The sequence below is a fragment of the Carcharhinus amblyrhynchos genome, chromosome 22 (genome assembly GCF_965287045.1).
Source record: "Carcharhinus amblyrhynchos chromosome 22, sCarAmb.v2.hapA, whole genome shotgun sequence".
NCBI classification, from domain to species: domain Eukaryota; kingdom Metazoa; phylum Chordata; class Chondrichthyes; order Carcharhiniformes; family Carcharhinidae; genus Carcharhinus; species Carcharhinus amblyrhynchos.
In genome coordinates, this window is record NC_137345.1 from 38,191,888 (window position 1) to 38,212,209 (window position 20,322).

At 47.6% G+C, this 20,322-nt stretch overlaps 1 protein-coding gene across 1 annotated transcript in view; it reads left to right on the top strand.

Annotated features, from left to right (window-relative positions):
* Positions 1-2,417: 2,417 nt before the first annotated feature.
* slc5a8l (solute carrier family 5 member 8, like) overlaps positions 2,418-20,322 on the top strand; it is a 96,057-nt gene continuing 78,152 nt past the window's right edge. Inside the window, exon 1 of the mRNA XM_080209650.1 lies at positions 2,418-2,771. Coding sequence (XP_080065776.1) covers positions 2,418-2,771 — 354 coding nt within the window. The remainder of the gene's footprint in view (positions 2,772-20,322) is intronic.

Sequence of the window (20,322 nt, forward strand, 5' to 3'; positions counted from 1 at the left end):
TTAGGGAGTGAATTCCAGGATTTTGACCCAGTGATAGTGAAGGAGCAGTGATATATTTCCAAGTCAGGACGGTGAGTGGCTTGGAGGGGAACTTGCAGGTGGTGGTCCCATGTATCTGCTGCCCTTGCCCTTCTAGTTGGAAGTGGTCGTGTGTTTGGAAGGTGCTGTCTAAGGATTTTTGGTAAGTTTCTGTAGCGCATCTTGTAGATGGTACACACTGCTGCTATGAGCGTCTGTGGTGGAGGGAGTGCAGCAGCAGAGGAGATGGCTGAAAGCAAAACCCGTAGGATTTGCCTCGTGGCCTCCTCAGCTGGTGAGTCCTCTGCCCATTTTTGGTTGAATACCAGCTACGTTAGGATGGCGCTTTTAAGTGGCTTTCTTGACCTGGACTTAACCAGAGGGAAGTGGGAAGAGTGGGTTCCTCACCCTGCACCTTCTTGCCCGATCACACTCCATACTACTCCCTACACCCCTCCTCCACTTCCCCATCTCTGAACTAGCCTCCAATGGATTACCATAGATTACTGGTCTGTGCAGTTAGATGGGTTTTTGGGGTACTGTGGAACGGGGCTGATAGAATCATAGAATCATATAGAACAGAAGAGGCCCCTCGGCTATCGAGAATGCAATGACACATTAGAAACATCTGAACTCCCATTTAATCCTATCTGCCAGCATTTGGCCCATTGCCCTGAATGTTATGATGTACCAAGTACGCTCCAAATGCTTCTAAAAGGTGTGAGGCAACCCGCCTCTACCACCCTTCCAGGCAGTGCATTCCAGGCCGTCACACCCTCTGGGTGAAACGGTTTTTCCTCACAAGCCCCTTACATCTCCTGCTCCTCACCTTGAACCTATGACCCTTCGTGACAGACATTTCAAAAAGAGGAACAGCTGCTCCTTATCCACTCTGCCCATGTCCCTCATAATCTTGTACACCTTGATCAGTTTGTCCCCTCAATCTTCTCTGCTCCAACGAAAACAACCCAAGCTATCCAACCTTAACTTAAATGTTCCATCCCAGGCCACATCCTGGTGAACCTCCTCTGCACCCCCTCCACTGCAATCACACCCTTCTGATAATGTGGTGACCAGAACTGCACACAGTCCTCCAGCTCTGGCCTCACTAAAGCTCTGTACAATTCTAAAATAACTTCTCTGCTTTTGTAATTGATGCTTTGACTGATAAAGACAAATGTACCATATGCCTTTTTTATCATCCTACTAACATGCCCTTCGCCTTCAGAGATCTGTGGACAAACATACAAATGTCCCTTTGTTCCTTCCTAATGTCTTACCATTTATTGATTACTGCCTTGTCAAATTACTCCTTCCAAAGTGTATAACCTCATTTTTCAGGATTAAATTCCATCTGCCACTTATCTGCCCATTTGATCATTCCTTCTATATCTTCTTGTGGTCCAAGACACTCCACCTTACTGTTAACCACCCGTCCAATCTTTGTGTCATCCTCAAACTTACTAATCCTATCCCCCATGCAGTCATCGATGTCATTTATATAAGTGATGAATAATAGGGGGCCCAGTGGTACGCCACTTGGGCACGGCTTCCGACCATTAAAGCAGCCTCCTGTCATCACCTCTGTCTCCTACAATTGAGCCAATTTAGAATCAGTGGAGTGAGATCTGTAACTAACATCACCAACTTCAGTAGAAGTGAGGAAGGAATGGGGGCAGGAAACCTCAGACTGCTCGGCAACCATTCATAGGAATCTGTTGTGCGAGGCTGTCAAAGTTCAAAGGACAAATCACCAGTAAGGAACGTGTTGGCCAACAGTAAGTGTAAAGTCCTACACATTTATATTGTGATTCCAGTGCCAAATGTTTACATTAAAAGTTTTGAATTCAGCAAGTCTATAGTTCCGGTCTAAATATAAATACAATTTGTGATGATTAAATGTTGAGTTAGGAGATGATATCAATTGGAGGTAATAATAAATTCATATTAAGTCAGTTGTTTCTTTATGAATAATCCTGATCTGAGGTAAGGTAATTAATTTGTCATTCAATCCGTCAGGTGTGGCACAAAGGTTTTCTTTGAACCATGTTGTGGGAATGGCTTAGAGCTAGTGTGTGGGTTGAGCTGTTTCTCTGCCCCTGGCTCTGACTAGCACATAACTGCTCGTACTCTCTGCTCCTATACCTGTTATAAAGTCCTGATATCATTTTGCAACTTCACTGAAGGCACTGAAAATTTTAACAAAGCTCCTTTATTGGCATTTTTGGATTTTATTCTATCATTCCTGGTAAGAGATGTTTAGAAGGACGTGAGGTTTTGTTTGTGTTGATAATTTTGCTTTGATAATTAATACTTTTGGCAGTTTATTGTTAACCTTTTCTTTTAAAGGACACTTTCTTCACTGAAGTGGTCAACTCCCGCTTTTCTCCTGCTTGGAAATGTTCATCTTTAGCGGCTCTGTGGGTCAGTTCACTGTGTGGGATTATGTGGTGTTCGTGGTCATGCTTCTCATTTCTGCATTCATTGGAATCTATCATGCAATTAAAGCCAGGGGCCAACAATCCAACAGACAGTTTCTTTTGGGGGGAAGGCGGCTGAGGGCAGTGCCCGTGGCCGTATCCCTTTCTGCCAGTTTTATGTCTGCAATCACAGTGATCGGGACTCCAGCGGAGGTTTATCGCTATGGGGCCATCTTCTTGATCTTCTGCTTTACCTATGCTGTAGTGACCATCATCAGCGCAGAAATCTTCCTGCCTATATTCTACAATCTCAACATCACCAGTGCTTACGAGGTAAGAATGAAAGTATCATTTGCAAATCTTTCTGGACAGATTTTGCTTGTCCAACATCTAGATGAGCAAGGGATCCTTCAACTGTATATTAGGAAGACTGAACTCTTTGACCCTCACCATGAATTCCATTCCCTAACCATTGACTCCATCCCTTTCCCTGGTAACTGTATAGGGTTGAATTTGACCATCCATAATTTTGGCATCCTATTTGACCCTGAGTTCACCTCTGATTGCATAATTGTCTATATTTCCAGTTATTACCTCCTCTGTAACATTGTTCATCTCTACTCCCACCTTAACTCATTGGCTGATGAACCCTCATCCAGGCCTTTGGTTATCTCCAGTGATCTCCTTGTCAGTCTCCTATCTTGCATCCTTCATAAACTTGAGGTTTTCCAAAACTCTGTCATCCATATCTTAACTCACACCAAGTCCCATTCACCCATCATTCTCATGCTTGCTGACCTGCATCTGTTCCTGGTACTGCGACTCCTCAATTTCACAAATTGTCAGAATTGTTTTTAAATTCTTCCATGACATCACACTTCCCTATCTCTGGAATACGCTTTAGTATAATAACCAGCCATAGCCTCCGTTCCCTCCAGTTCTGCTTTTTTGTTCATCTTGATTTTGAACAGTTCATTGTTAGTGGCGGTGCTTTCAGCTATTTGGATGCTAATCTTGGATTTTCTCCCTAAACCCAAGTATTCGCTCCTTCTTTATGACAGTGTTTAAATCTACCTGTTTGACCAAGAATTTGGAAACCTGTCCTAATATCACTTTAAACTTGTGCTAAACTCTTGTCTGATTAAACTCCTATGCTGTGCCTTGGTACATCTTGTTACGTTACAGGTGATATATAAACACAAGCAGGAATCCTTATATTTTGAAAGAACAGTCCCCTCCAGGATCTCAGGTTGTTCCAAAGTCCAATTTGCAGCTTGTGTAATACTTTTAAAAGTCATTGTTGTAACATAAACTTGGTAGCCAAATTGCACAAAGTTCCCACAAATAACAGTGGCACAGAAGATCAAATAATTAAAGCTTTGATTGGGTAGTTAGAGAGAAACTATTTGCTTTGGTGGGGGAGTCCAGAACAAAGCAGCAAAAACTATTATTAATACCAGGCTGTTCAGTGGTGATGTCAGAAAGAACAATATCTAGTGGAAATGTGGAACTTTCTCCTCTAAAAGTTAAATATTTCAAAACTAAGATTGATAGACCTTTGTTAGGCATAGGTATTAAGGATAATGGAGCCAAGGTGAGTAGATGGTGTTAAGATACAGATCAGCTATGACCTGGTTGAATGGCAATCCAGGTTAAAGGGATAGTGGGGGCTATTTTCTGATGTCACTTCATCTGGTGCAGATTTCACTGATCCTGTAAAATAGTGTCAGGGCCTCAAAATTGGTTCTGTGCCTGTTGCCAAACAGTTTGCAATCGTCCCAGTCCCTTTCTTATGGCATGAACCGGATCGCACTCAGAAAGGGTTATGAGGCCAATTAGCATATTTAGAATTGCATTTAAATATGCTTAGCCCGTTTGACACCGGCTTCTCCCAGCTTCCGGGATCTTCGAACCTTCAGGTGTAGTGTGAGACAGGCAAGAGTCACTACTGGTCTCCACCAGTGATGGCCACTCTCAGCTAGTCCCGGGTGGTCAGGGGCATGACTGGGCAGTGCCCACATGACAGTGCCCACCTGGCACACTGGCAGTGCCCTCCAGACGCTCTGGCAGTAACCACTGGAATTGCTAGTTGGAAACTGCCAGTGTGCAAGGGGCAGTGTTAAGGGATTGGGGCCTGAGTGGGGTAGGGTCATGAGTGGGGGCTACGTCAGGGAAGGCTATGCAGGAAGAGTATGCAAGGGGTTTGTGCAGGGGAGTCATGCAGGGTTGAAGCATGAAATGGGGCACAATGGTAGGGACATGTTGAGGCTCATGATAGGAGGGGAAAACATCAGAGGGGCCTCGATGCCGCCAGTCCATGTTGTGGAGGGGGTGGGGGACCATGCCACCAACAAGTGGGGTCCCAATGGGGAGAGGGTTCCCCACTGCATTCTGAGATTGGGGGCATCCTTGCAAAACGGTGCCCTGGCCTTCTGCAGCTAGTATGTTTAACACATTCCTCCCCACAACCTCCAGTACTGGTGCACAACTCTCGAAAGTGGCTGAGTGTGGGGGCATTGTGCTCTGCAATATGATCCAACAGGCATTGCTCCAGTTTCTTGCCACTATGTTACTTAGCTTTTTGGGGTGAAAATTCCATCCTGTTGTCTTACTCCTGTTTTAGTGACTATTTTAATAATGTTGGTTAAGGGTTAAATATTGGCTGAAACAGGGGTGAACTCCCCTGATTTACTTCGGAACAGCATACTGGGGTCTTTTGCATTCAGCAGAGAGGACAACTAAGGTTTCAGTTTAACATCTCATTTAATAAACTGTATCTCCAACACTGCAGCGATACCATAGCACTGCACTGAAACATCAATCTAAATATTGTACTCAAGTCTCTAAGGTGGAACATTGTCATGCAGAGGTAAGAAAACATGAAGGAACCATGACACCGCCTGTGGTTTCAAAAGACTGTGAGCCACTGTTTTTTCAACCTGGATCTGTGCTAACTCACTGATCTCAGTGGGGATGTGGTCTGGCTTGTTGCCTCTTACCTGTATGTTGTCTGGCTTAGCTTTGGAATGATTTGGAGATATCAGTATTTAGTTTTTCTTAAAGTATTTATTGACGCTATTTATATTGATTACCTCCCGGTCAGTACATTGTTCTCTGGACAAAGAGCTCTCTGTTTTGCTCCTTTGGAGCCTCTTGGTTATCAAACCTATGCTTACATCATCATCACGTGGAGATGCCAGTGTTGGACTGGGGTAAACACAGTAAGAAGTCTCACAACACCAGGTTAAAGTCCAACAGGTTTATTTGGAAGTAAAAGCCACTTGTTTTTGGAATGCTGCTCCTTTGCCAGTTAAGTGGGAATTCTGTTCACAAACAGGCCATATAAAGACACAAACTCAATTTACAAAATAATGGTTGGAATGCGAATCTTTACAGGTAATCGAGTCTTAAAGATACAGACAATGTGATTGGAGAGAGGGTTAAGCACAGGTTAAAGAGATGTGTATTGTCTCCAGACAAGACAATTAGTTAGATTTTGCAAGCCCAGGCAAGTCGTGGGGGTTACAGATAGTGTGACCTGAACCTAAGATCTCAGTTGAGGCCATTCTCATGTGTGCGGAACTTGGCTATCAGTTTCTGCTCAGCGACTCTGTGTTGTCGTGTGTCGTGAAGGCCGCCTTAGAGAACGCTTACCCAAAGGTCCAAGGCCGAATGCCCATGACTGCTGAAGTGTTTCTCAACAGGAAGAGAACTTCCTTGCCTGGTGATTGTCGAGAAGTGTTCATTCATCCGTTGTCACAGCGTCTGCATGGTCTCCCCAGTGTACCATGCCTCAGGACATCCTTTCTTGCGCTACATCAGGTAGACAGTGTTGGCTGAGTTGCAGGAGCATGTACCATGTACCTGGTGGATGATGTTCTCATGTGAGATAATGGCATCCTTGTCGATGATCCGGCACATCTTGCAGAAGTTGCAGTGGCAGGGTTGTGTGGTGTCATGGTCACTGTTCTCCTGAAGCTGGGTAGTTTGCTGTGGACAATGATCTGTTTGAGGTTGTGCGGTTGTTTGAAGGCAAGAAGTGGGGGCCTCCACTCACATTGTCTGTATCTTTAAGATTTGATTACCTGTAAAGACTCGCATTCCAACCATTATTTTGTAAATTGAGTTTGTGTCTTTATATACCCTGTTTGTGAATAGAACTCCCACTTACCTGATGAAGGAGCAGTGCTCCGAAAGCTGGTAGGTTTTGCTACCAAATAAACCTGTTGGACTTTAACCTGGTGTTGTGAGACTTCTTACTGTACATCATCATCAACATGATTACCTCAGTGCAGGTTAGTGATGAGGCAAAAAGCAAACTACTACAGATGCTGGAATCTGAAACCAAAAGAGAAAATGCTGGAAAATCTCATTAGGTCTGGCAGCATCTGTAAGGAGAGAAAAGAGCTGACATTTCGAGTCAAAGCTTTGACAAAGGTCATCATTTCTTGAAACGTCAGCTCTTTTCTCTCCTTACTGATGCTGCCAGACCTGCTGAGATTTTCCAGCATTTTCTCTTTTGGTTAGTGGTGAGGCTTTTGAGTCACTGTCTGGTGCACACGACACAGTCACTGATGTAAATCGGGTGGAGAGAGGAATGTCTGAGGCCTTGAGCATGCAGAGGTCTGCCAGAGGCAAGAATTCAGCTGGTCCCAAGCCACTGGGATTACATTATCGAAGATGCAGAAGCAGAGCCAAGGAATGCAGGAGGGGGCATCAGCAAGACTGCAGGAGATGTGAGGCTGTGGGGCGGAGTTCCACAGACTGCAAGTGCAGGAGATATTGCTGGCATTGCATGTACCCAGGCCAACACTGCAAGGGTGGCATCCCCAGTGGAAAGTCTGGCTTAAGAAATGGTGGCTATGGGTGGCAGAGTCCAAGGCATGGCCACATCAAGGTGTACCATGGCCGAGACACAGTGAGCCATGGCCGAGGCACAGTGGACCATGGCCGAGGCACAGTGGACCATGGCCGAGACACAGCGAGCCATGGCCGAGACACAGCGAGCCATGGCCGAGACACAGCGAGCCATGGCCGAGACACAGTGGACCATGGCCGAGACACAGTGAGCCATGGCCGAGACACAGCGAGCCATGGCCGAGACACAGTGAGCCATGGCCAAGACACAGTGACACAGTGAGCCATGGCCGAGGCACAGTGGACCATGGCCGAGACACAGTGACCCATGGCCAAGACACAGTGACACAGTGAGCCATGGCCGAGGCACAGTGACCCATGGCCAAGACACAGTGACACAGTGAGCCATGGCCGAGGCACAGTGGACCATGGCCGAGACACAGTGGACCATGGCCGAGACACAGCGAGCCATGGCCGAGACACAGTGAGCCATGGCCGAGACACAGTGACCCATGGCCAAGACACAGTGGACCATGGCCGAGTCACAGCGAGCCATGGCCGAGTCACAGCGAGCCATGGCCGAGACACAGCGAGCCATGGCCGAGACACAGCGGGCCATGGCCGAGACACAGCGGGCCATGGCCGAGACACAGCGAGCCATGGCCGAGACACAGCGAGCCATGGCCGAGACACAGCGGGCCATGGCCGAGACACAGCGAGCCATGGCCGAGACACAGTGGACCATGGCCGAGACACAGCGAGCCATGGCCGAGACACAGCGGACCATGGCCGAGACACAGTGGACCATGGCCGAGACACAGTGAGCCATGGCCGAGACACAGCGAGCCATGGCCAAGACACAGTGAGCCATGGCTGAGACACAGCGAGCCATGGCCGAGACACAGCGAGACATGGCCGAGACACAGCGAGCCATGGCCGAGACACAGCGAGACATGGCCGAGACACAGCGAGCCATGGCCGAGACACAGCGAGCCATGGCCGAGACACAGTGAGCCATGGCCGAGACACAGCGAGCCATGGCCGAGACACAGCGGACCATGGCCGAGACACAGTGAGCCATGGCCGAGACACAGCGAGACATGGCCGAGACACAGCGAGCCATGGCCGAGACACAGCGAGACATGGCCGAGACACAGCGAGACATGGCCGAGACACAGCGAGACATGGCCGAGACACAGTGGACCATGGCCGAGACACAGTGGACCATGGCCGAGACACAGCGGACCATGGCCGAGACACAGTGGACCATGGCCGAGACACAGCGAGCCATGGCCGAGACACAGCGAGCCATGGCCGAGACACAGCGAGCCATGGCCGAGACACAGCGAGACATGGCCGAGACACAGTGGACCATGGCCGGGACACAGTGAGCCATGGCCGAGACACAGTGGACCATGGCCGAGACACAGCGAGACATGGCCGAGACACAGTGAGCCATGGCCGAGACACAGTGAGCCATGGCCGAGACACAGTGGACCATGGCCGAGACACAGCGAGCCATGGCCGAGACACAGTGAGCCATGGCCGAGAAACAGTGAGCCATGGCCGATACACAGTGGACCATGGCCGAGACACAGTGAGCCATGGCCGAGACACAGTGGACCATGGCCGAGACACAGTGAGCCGTGGCCGAGACACAGTGGACCATGGCCGAGACACAGTGGACCATGGCCGAGACACAGCGAGACATGGCCGAGACACAGCGAGCCATGGCCGAGACACAGTGAGCCATGGCTGAGACACAGTGAGCCATGGCCGAGACACAGTGGACCATGGCCGAGACACAGCGAGACATGGCCGAGACACAGCGAGCCATGGCCGAGACACAGCGAGCCATGGCCGAGACACAGTGGACCATGGCCGAGACATAGTGAGCCATGGCTGAGACACAGTGAGCCATGGCCGAGACACAGTGGACCATGGCCGAGACACAGCGAGCCATGGCCGAGACACAGCGAGACATGGCCGAGACACAGTGGACCATGGCCGAGACACAGCGAGACATGGCCGAGACACAGCGAGACATGGCCGAGACACAGCGAGCCATGGCCGAGACACAGTGAGCCATGGCCGAGACACAGCAAGCCATGGCCGAGACACAGCGAGCCATGGCCGAGACACAGCGAGCCATGGCCGAGACACAGCGAGACATGGCCGAGACACAGCGAGCCATGGCCGAGACACAGCGAGCCATGGCCGAGACACAGCGATCCATGGCCGAGACACAGCGAGACATGGCCGAGACATAGTGAGCCATGGCCGAGACACAGTGAGCCATGGCCGAGACATAGTGAGCCATGGCCGAGACACAGTGAGCCATGGCTGAGACACAGTGAGCCATGGCCGAGACACAGTGGACCATGGCCGAGACACAGCGAGCCATGGCCGAGACACAGCGAGACATGGCCGAGACACAGTGGACCATGGCCGAGACACAGCGAGACATGGCCGAGACACAGCGAGACATGGCCGAGACACAGCGAGCCATGGCCGAGACACAGTGGACCATGGCCGAGACACAGTGGACCATGGCCGAGACACAGTGGACCATGGCCGAGACACAGCGAGCCATGGCCAAGACACAGTGGACCATGGCCGAGACACAGCGAGCCATGGCCGAGACACAGCGGACCATGGCCGAGACACAGTGGACCATGGCCGAGACACAGTGGACCATGGCCGAGACACAGTGAGCCATGGCCGAGACACAGTGGACCATGGCCGAGACACAGTGAGCCATGGCCGAGACACAGCGGACCATGGCCGAGACACAGCGAGCCATGGCCAAGACACAGCGAGCCATGGCCAAGACACAGCGAGCCATGGCCAAGACACAGTGGACCATGGCCGAGACACAGTGGACCATGGCCGAGACACAGTGGACCATGGCCGAGACACAGTGGACCATGGCCGAGACACAGCGGACCATGGCCGAGACACAGTGAGCCATGGCCGAGACACAGCGGACCATGGCCGAGACACAGTGGACCATGGCCGAGACACAGTGGACCATGGCCGAGACACAGTGGACCATGGCCGAGACACAGTGAGCCATGGCCGAGACACAGCGGACCATGGCCGAGACACAGTGAGCCATGGCTGAGACACAGTGAGCCATGGCCGAGACACAGTGAGCCATGGCCGAGACACAGTGGACCATGGCCGAGACACAGTGGACCATGGCCGAGACACAGTGGACCATGGCCGAGACACAGTGAGCCATGGCCGAGACACAGTGGACCATGGCCGAGACACAGTGGACCATGGCCGAGACACAGCGAGCCATGGCCAAGACACAGTGGACCATGGCCGAGACACAGCGAGCCATGGCCAAGACACAGTGGACCATGGCCGAGACACAGTGAGCCATGGCCGAGACACAGCGGACCATGGCCGAGACACAGCGAGCCATGGCCGAGACACAGTGGACCATGGCCGAGACACAGTGAGCCATGGCCGAGACACAGCGGACCATGGCCGAGACACAGTGGACCATGGCCGAGACACAGTGGACCATGGCCGAGACACAGTGAGCCATGGCCGAGACACAGCGGACCATGGCCGAGACACAGTGGACCATGGCCGAGACACAGTGGACCATGGCCGAGACACAGTGAGCCATGGCCGAGACACAGTGGACCATGGCCGAGACACAGTGAGCCATGGCCGAGACACAGTGGACCATGGCCGAGACACAGTGGACCATGGCCGAGACACAGTGAGCCATGGCCGGGACACAGTGGACCATGGCCGAGACACAGTGAGCCATGGCCGAGACACAGTGATCCATGGCCGAGACACAGTGGACCATGGCCGAGACACAGTGAGCCATGGCCGAGACACAGTGATCCATGGCCGAGACACAGTGAGCCATGGCTGAGACACAGTGAGCCGTGGCCGAGACACAGCGAGCCATGGCCGAGACATAGTGAGCCATGGCCGAGACACAGTGACACAGCGAGCCATGGCCGAGACACAGTGGACCATGGCCGAGACACAGCGAGCCATGGCCGAGACACAGTGGACCATGGCCGAGACACAGCGAGCCATGGCCGAGACACAGTGAGCCATGGCCGAGACACAGTGAGCCGTGGCCGAGACACAGTGAGCCATGGCCGAGACACAGTGAGCCGTGGCCGAGACACAGCGAGCCATGGCCGAGACATAGTGAGCCATGGCCAAGACACAGCAGGTCATGGCCGTGGGCTTCGAGAGCATGACGCAGTCACAGCGGACCATCGCTGAGGGGCTCTAGAAACTGACCCAGTCTGAGCGACCACTTGCTGTGGGCATCAAGAACTTGACCCTGACTCAGAGGACCATCGCTGAGAGATCGCACACCATCGGGCAAACACAGTTGGGCCTCCAGGACTGGGAGGATTAGGTGACACTAGGCCTCCTGGAGCTCAGTCCAGTTGCTCCAACATTCCATGGAATGACATAGGGGCCCATTGTCACCCCAAGGGAGGAAAGTGGCTGGTGTGTGTGCCTAGGAGACTCCAGCCATTGCTAAGCCTTCCAAATCCCTCCTTCCTGACACAAGTGTATTTCATGGGCAGCAGGATGAATCAGGTGGCTTGGAGACATCAGTGACAAAGAACAAAGAATTACCCAGCACGGGAAACAGGCCCTTCGGCCCAACGAGCCCGCACCGCCATCTTAACAAAACATTTTCCTACACCTACCTTGTCCCGTGTGTATACGAATGGTACCCCTATTGTAACCAGATTCAGGGGAGAATAGTGTAGGGACAATTTGGTACACCAATCAGCCTAAAAACACATCTTTGGGGTGTGGGAGGAAACCGGAGCACCCGGAGGAAACCCATGCAACCACAGGGAGAATGCGCAAACTCCCACAGACACAGGCCCAAATCCATGTATCTGCACAGCCAGCAGTGCTAGTCACTGGGCTGTTGTGGTGCCCACCTGCTGGTCCAGGTTTAAGCACACACAACGACGCAAAGTACTAGGCCACTCTTGAAACACCTAAGAGCAGCCCACGCACGACCCACCGTGTGTATGCCCCTTATTAGACAATAAGGCGGACCAGCAATTCGGATGGGGCCCTCGAGAACCCGGCCTTCGAGAGATGTCCACCAAGGGCATCACAGGCCATGGGGTGCAGAACACAGCTGACCACTTCCATCCCCGATATACATCCTGGAGGCACACATCGATGTAGCAGTAGGCTATGTAGGATTAACAAGCGGTGGAGTCAGCAAGAAGACACGTGAGGGTCTGCACTAGTTAGGTTTAGGACAATAGACACTGTTTATAATTACACACACACATTTTATTGCACTGTTAAGTATCAGCACTTCATGTTATTGCGCTGTTAGTTTCAGCAATAAATATTATTGCACCCTCAGCTAATCTGTCTGTGATTCACCTCCCACAGGGATAATAGCACGCACACGGGCTCTGAGCATCATTCTGCATGGGAGAGACCATTTGGCCCACCAAATATGTGATCCCCATTTCCCAAAACCTGTGCCAGACCCCCGACTGGCGTCGGATCCAAAGTTTTCAGTGGGACCTGTAGGCCCACTGTGCCACACAACCTGGCATGGCATCCCCAGCATCCGCCAGACCCTGGGAATGCCCTCCCCAAACCAGCCCACACCCAGGGCTTTGAACTGGACAGTTGAGGGCCTCACCTGCACTCAGATGTGGGCCCAGGTGCCAGTGTGTGGTCCCAAGGCTGCATCACAATATGTCACACAATGGGCCTGGGTTGGTTGTGTTAACGAGTTACTGGTCCAGGTAAGTCATCGCCACCATCTTGCCTGGGCCAGTTCCTCGCTAACACGACAAACCCAGGTCCATTATCCTGGTGTGATGTCAATGGGACCCACGGCAGTGAGGACAATAAAGGTTGAGGGGGGTTGCAGGGGTCGAGGGGGGGTTGCAGGGGTTGAGGAGGGTTGAAGGGATTGAGGGGACTTGCAGAGGTTGAGGGGGGTTGCAGGTTCCATGGGGTGAGAATAGGAGATTGTGGATCACACATCCCCTAGCCATTGAACCTTGTGGCAATGAGGGGCTCCCTCTCTACCCTGCCAAACCCTTCTGTCACTGACTCCTCCTTGGCCTCCTCCTTCTCTATATCCTCATGGGCACCTTCCCCCTCAGGGGCATCCACCAAGTTGCCCTCCTCCTTGTTCTCCAGGAATCCTCCCTGTCAGACTGTGGAGCACACAGCAGCCTATGGTGATGCAGGAAATCCTGAGGAGACTGTACCGGAGAGATCCAGACAGCGAAACTGCATCTTCAACAGCCTGATGCACTGCTCATATCCATTTTAAATGAGCAATTCCTTATATTTAGAAGTGACTCTTGGATCTAGATTCTGTGGAAGGAGGAACATTCACTTCATATTCACCCTGCCAATAACACTCAGCGCTTAAAAGTTTCACTCGATTCACCTTTTATTTGCGAAACTTTAGTGGATACAAACCTAACCTGTCTAACATTTCCTCAGAAGACAACCCACTCATTCCTGGTATTAGTCTGGTAAACATTCTCTAAACTGTTTCCAATGTACTTACATGTTTCCTTTGATAAGGAGACTGATATTGTACACAATGCTCTAGATCTGATCTCTCTAATGCCCTAAACTACTGAAGTGTAATCAATTCCCTCACAATGTATAAGAACATTATATTAGCTTTCCTAATTACCTGCTGTGCCTGTATATTGGCCTTTTGTGATTCATGGACACCCATATTGCTCTGATCCTCAGAGCTCTGTATTCTCTCACATTTAGATAAGCTTCTCTTTCATTCTTCCTGCCAAAATAGACAATTTCACATTTTTCAACATGATACTCCATTTGCCAGATTTTTGCTCACTTATTTAACCTACCTTGTCCCTTTGTCACCTCCTTATGCCCTCATCACAATTTACTTTCCTACTTACATTTGTCATCAGCAAATTTAGCAACCATTCGCTCATTCCCTTTATCCAAGGCATTTATTTAATTGTATAAGGTTGAGGGCCCAGCACTGATCCCTGTGGCACAACACTTGTTGCATCCAGCCAACCAGAAAAAGACCCATTTATGCCAACTCTGTTTCCTATGTGATGGTACATGTGCAATTAATATACGTATATATATTATTGTTTTTTCCTGTTTAATGGAAATGTTTAAAAATCATTTTTTTCTGCTGGCAATCAGTGTGGCTGGAGAACAATTGGCTCAGATGCTGGAAGAGCAGGATAATTGCTCATTTTAGCCATGTTGTGTTTACATGGGAGAGAGCTAATGGATTTCTGTTTATAAATGGAGATTTTCCTGGGGTTTTGATTCAGGGAATGAAATGGGGGTTTAGGTAGACAGGGTTATGTGAAAATGTGGTTACTTGGAGGTGCTAGGCCTGTAGCAGAGACACAGCTTTTCAGTTCTGGTTGGGATTTGTCTGAAGACAGAGGTTTTCTCCAAGCTGCTCTTTCTCCACAATATCTCACCAAAAGCTTCGAGATTATCAACACTCGTTACAGCAAGTATATTTATTGTTGCTAACTGTGTTTAAAGTGGCTTTTGAGTCTGTAAGAGGAACGTTTCCTATCTGGAACTAAAACAGTATTAACTTGGAAATTAAAGTAGTTTCTTTTCATTTTTAAATATTATTCAATCACTAATAGTTAACTTGCTTCATTTGTTAGAGTTATAGTTACATTATTAAATAAATTCTGTTTTACCACAAAAGATCCCTAATTTGTCAGTGGAATTATTCCTGGAGTAAAAATCCTATCCTTACATTTATGCCAAAATAGAAAAGTTGTTGGAATTAAGACTGGTTCTATAATGTACCTTGGGGTTCAGGTCCAGAATCCTAACACCTGTTAACCAGCCAATCTTTCAATCTGTGCAAAATATGTTACCCACCCCTGACCCCCACTATTACCTGATGTAGCACCTTATCAAGTGTCTTCTGGAAGTCTAAGTACAGTACATCCACCATTTTATCCGCAGAACATGTCACTTCTTCAAAGAACTCCAGTAAACTGGTTAAACATGATTCCCCTTTTACAAAACAGTGTTGAATTGGACTGATTGCCTTGAAATTTTCCAAGTGCCCTGCTATAACATCTTGATGTAACAAGTTCTGATATTTTCCCTTAGACAGATGTTAGAGTAATTGGCTCTAGTTTCCTGCTTTCTGTCTCTCTTCCTTCTTGTATAAAAAGTTATATTTGCTATCTTCTAATCTGATAGGGTCTTCCCAAGATCTGGGAAATTTTGGAAAATTAAAAACATTGCATGAACTATCTCATTGGTTACTTCTTTCAAGATATTTGAATGAAGTCCATCCAGATCTAGGGATCTGTCAGCACACAGAACCAACAATTTGCTTATACCACTTTCCCAGTGACTATAATTTTCCTGATTTCCTGTCTTTCACTTCCTGATTTACAGCTATTTCTGGGATGTTACTTGTGTCCTCCAAAATGAAGATTGATGCAAAATATCAGTTTAGTTTATCTGCCATAGTCCTACTTTCAATTACTAATTCCCCAGACACACTTTCTATAAGACCAATGCTCAATTTGTTAACAATTTTCTTATTTTATCTACAGAATCTCTTACTAACCATCTTTATATAAATAGCTAACTTTCTCTTGTACTCTAGAATTTCCTCTCATCAATCTTTCTGTCATTTTTTGATTTTTTAAATATTTTGCTCAATCTTCTGATCTGCCCACTTAACTTTGCGCAAATGTACGCATTTTCTTTAAGTTTAATATTGTGTTTAACTTTTTTAGTTAACCACGGAGATGGGTCCTTCCCTTTGCATTTTCCTTTTTTACTGGAATATATTTATTTTGTGTGTTCTGAAACATGACTATGAAGATAGATCTTTCCTCTGAAGTCAAACAAATGCATTCCTTGCCTTCTCCAAGACTAGATAGAAAGGCCACAAGGAACTACAAACAGTCGTGAATATAGCCCAATCCATCACGCAAACCAGCCTCCCATCCATTGACTCTGTCTACATTTCCCACTGCTCCGGCAAAGCAGCCAGCATAATTAAACACCCCACACATTCTCTTTTCCATCTTCTTCCATCGGGAAAAAGATACAAAAGTCTGAGGTCATGTATGAACCGACTCAAGAACAGCTTCTTCCCTGCTGCTGTCAGACTTTTGAATGGACTTATGCTGCATTAAGTTGATCTTCCTCTACACCCTAGCTACGACTGTAACACTACATTCTGCACTCTCTCATTTCGTCCTCTATGAACGGAATGATTTGTCTGTATAGCGCACAAGGAATAATACTTTTCACTGTATGTTAATACATGTGACAATAATAAATCAAATCAAATTCAAAATGTGCAATTTAATCCAAAGAGACAAGCAACTCTTTAACCAGGCAAAGGTCTTCTTCTGCTTAACCCTTTAGTACCACTGCTGACCTCTTTACACCAACTCTCTTGAAAGTTTATAGATGACAGTCAGATTTAGTATTAATTTTCTCACCTGCTTGATCATGCTTAAACCACCACCCCTTAACATTCAATGATGTTACCTTCAATGAATCTCCCACTATCAATATCCTTGAGCTTACCATTGACCAGCAACTCAACTTGACTCATCACATAAACACAGTGGCTACAAGAGCAGGCCAAAGCCTCGCAATACTGCAACGTGTAACTCACCTCCTGACTCCCCAAAGCCTGTCCACCATCTACAAGGCACAAGTCAGGAGTGTGATAGAATATTCCCCACTTGCCTGGATGGGTTCAGCTCCAACAACACTCAAGAAGCTTGACATCATCCAGGACAAAACAGCCCGCTTGAATGGCATTCCATCCACAAATATCTACTTCCTCCACCACCGACACTCAATAGCAGCTGTGTGTACTGTCTACAAGATGCATTGCAGCAATTCACCAAAGATCCTTACATCTTCCAAATCCACTACCAGTTCCATCTAGACGGGCAGCAGATATATGGGAACATCGCCAACTGCAAATTCCCCTCCAAGCCACTCACCATCCTGACTCGGAAATATATTGCCATTCCTTCACAGTCACTAGGTCAAAATCCTAGAATTCCCTCCCTAACGGCATTGTGGGTCAATGCCCAGCATTTCAAAGAGGCAGCTCACCACCACCTTTTCTAGGGCAACTAGGGATGGGCAATAAATGCTGGCCAGCCAGTGATGCTCATATCCCATGAATGAATAAAAAAGATCTGTATGTCACCAACAGACTGAAGCTGTGGAAAGTCCTTAATCACTTTGGTCTTTTGAAGACCTATTGTTTTGGTGTATAATTTGATCTAAAAGTTTGATAGTGGCTTTCCCAAACTTGCACTTTGCATTCAGAGTGAAGCCTGTTTGTTCAAGCACTTTTCAAACCTCCCAACCTCTATAATTATTCCCATTTTTGTTACCCATGTGGCAAATAATTCCTTCTTTGCCTTCAAGCATGTAAGGACATAATGCATTGAAGGGTTTCTTGTGCAGAGGATATGCCAAAGTGAAGGTGATTGATGCAAAAGCAACCATTAACAGTGGTAAATATTGTTAACAGCCTTGATTCTTGGTCAAGGAAAATCTGCCAAAAACCCACTATTGGCATCCAGCTTTGTAAAAATAATTCTTTTGAGCAGCTTTGCCAGGCTGTCATCAATGGGAAATGTTTGAAGGATGGGATTCTCTGGCCACACTTGCCTCAAAACTGGAGCAGTCCACCCGAGTCAATGGATCTTTGCATGACATCTATGTCTCAGTATCCACCAAACTCCTCCCCACTCTGTCCCCTCACCTACATACTATAACCCTGGGAACAATTCCCTCAGGTCTTTGGCTGCAGTCTTCTGCTATCAGAAAGGCTCTTCCTCTGCACTGTTCTGTGATAATACATCAGACAGCCGGAACTAATACTTTTTTGATTTAGTTTATTATTGTCACGTGTACTGGGATACAGTAAAAAGTGTTGGTTTCTTGCGCTCTATACAGGCAAAACATACCATTCATAAAGTACACTGGGGAGAAGGAAAAGATAGGGTGCAGAATACAGTGTTGCAGTAGGGTGAAGAGAAGGATCAACTTAATATATGACGGGACTATTCAAAAGTCTGATGGCAGCAGGGAAGAAGCTGTTCTTGAGTCGGTTGATATGTAATCTCAGATTTTTGTATCTTTTTCCCAATAGAAGAAGGTGGAAGAGAGTATGTCTGGGGTGCATGGGGTCCTTGATTATGCTGGCTGCTTTGCCAAGGCAGCGGGAAGTGTAGATAGACTCAATGGATAGGAACTGGTTTAAGTGATGGACTGGGCTACATTCACAAGCTTTTATAGTTTCTTATGGCCTTGGTCAGAGCATATACCAAGCTGTGGTATATCTAGGTAGGATGCTTTCTATGGTGCATCTGTAAAAATTGGTAAGAATCATAGTGGACATGCTGAATTTCCTTAGCTTCTGAGAAAGTAGAGGCTTTGGTAAACTTTCTTTACTATAGCATCAGTGTAAAGGGTCCAGGACAGATTGTTGGTGATCTCAACACCTGGAAAGTTGAAGCTATCGACCATCTTTACTTCATCACTGTTGATGTAGACAGGGGCATATCCTCCAATATGTTTCCTGAAGTCGATGACTGTCTCTTTTATTTTGTTGATATTGAGGGAGAGATTATTGTTGCCGCACCAGTTCATCAGATTCTCTGTCTCATTCCCGTACTCCATCTCACCATTGTTTGAGGTCTAACCCACTACGGTGGTGTTGTCAGCAAACTTGAAAATGGAGTTATCCTACTGAGGGGGAAATAAGAAATTTTGAACAAGAAAGAGAACAATTCAACCTATAATACCTGTCTTCCCCAGTATATTGATGAGTACTTTAGAATAATTCATAGAATTCATAGAATCCCTACAATGCAGAAGGAGGCCATTCAGCCCATCAAGCTTGCACCAACATCAATCCCACCCAGGCCCTAACCCCATAACCCCACCCTTCTAATCCCCCTGACTCTAAGGGACAATATAGCATGACCAATCAACTTAATTCACACATTTTTGGACAGCGGAAGGAAACAGAGCACCTGGAGGAAACCCATGCAGACATGAGGAGAACATACAAACCCCACACAGTCACCTGAGGTCAGAATTGAATCTGGGTCATTAGTTTTGTGATGAGGCAGCAATGCTAACCATGGTCACCATGCCCTGTTTATGTGTATATATATATATATATATATATATTATATATATATACACACAACACAATGACCCTGTTCAAATCCAATCTAACCTTCAGAGCAATAAAACCATCAGGGCAAGTCACTTCATGCAACCCATTGTAATTAATCACCTTCCTGCCCTATCTCCTCACTGAGCAAAATTTAATAAAAACAGGTTAAAGATGAATAGAGATTGGACTAACATAAACTGATAGATGTAGCAATATTGATAATATTTATATGGAACAAAGGGTGAATTATTCAGTATCAACAAAGACTTTGTAGTCAGCGCTTTAAATAGAGAAGTACAACAGTCAGACTAACTGGTCAGCACTTGTTGTTTGTGTACTTGGGTGAGTAATAACCACTTGGATGAGGGACAAATGAGTCTGAGCTCTTGTTTAACTGCATTCCATTGAATGCTACATTTGTCAGTGAGGAAAGGCAAGATTATATGGAAATTGAGAGGGAGGGAATGATGAAACTGAACTCTAATCAACTTAAGCCTCTGTTTATTCATGAATTCCGTCATGCCAATGTGCCAGTAAAGAGCATTAACTCTACACAGATATTAAAATAGACACAATTCACAACTTCATAGAATTCATGACCATGATTTAGCACTTTTTCTATGCAGTAAAAGTTTCAGGGTTTTTCAGTGAGTGTATCAAGCAAAATTGAACACTGAATTTAGGAGGAGCTATAAGGTCAAAGGAACAGGTTTTCACAAGAAAGAGGTGAGAGGTGTAGGGAATTTTTGCCATCCTCCCAACCTTATGCCCCTCTCGGCCCTCCCCATGGACCCACCAACCTTCCCT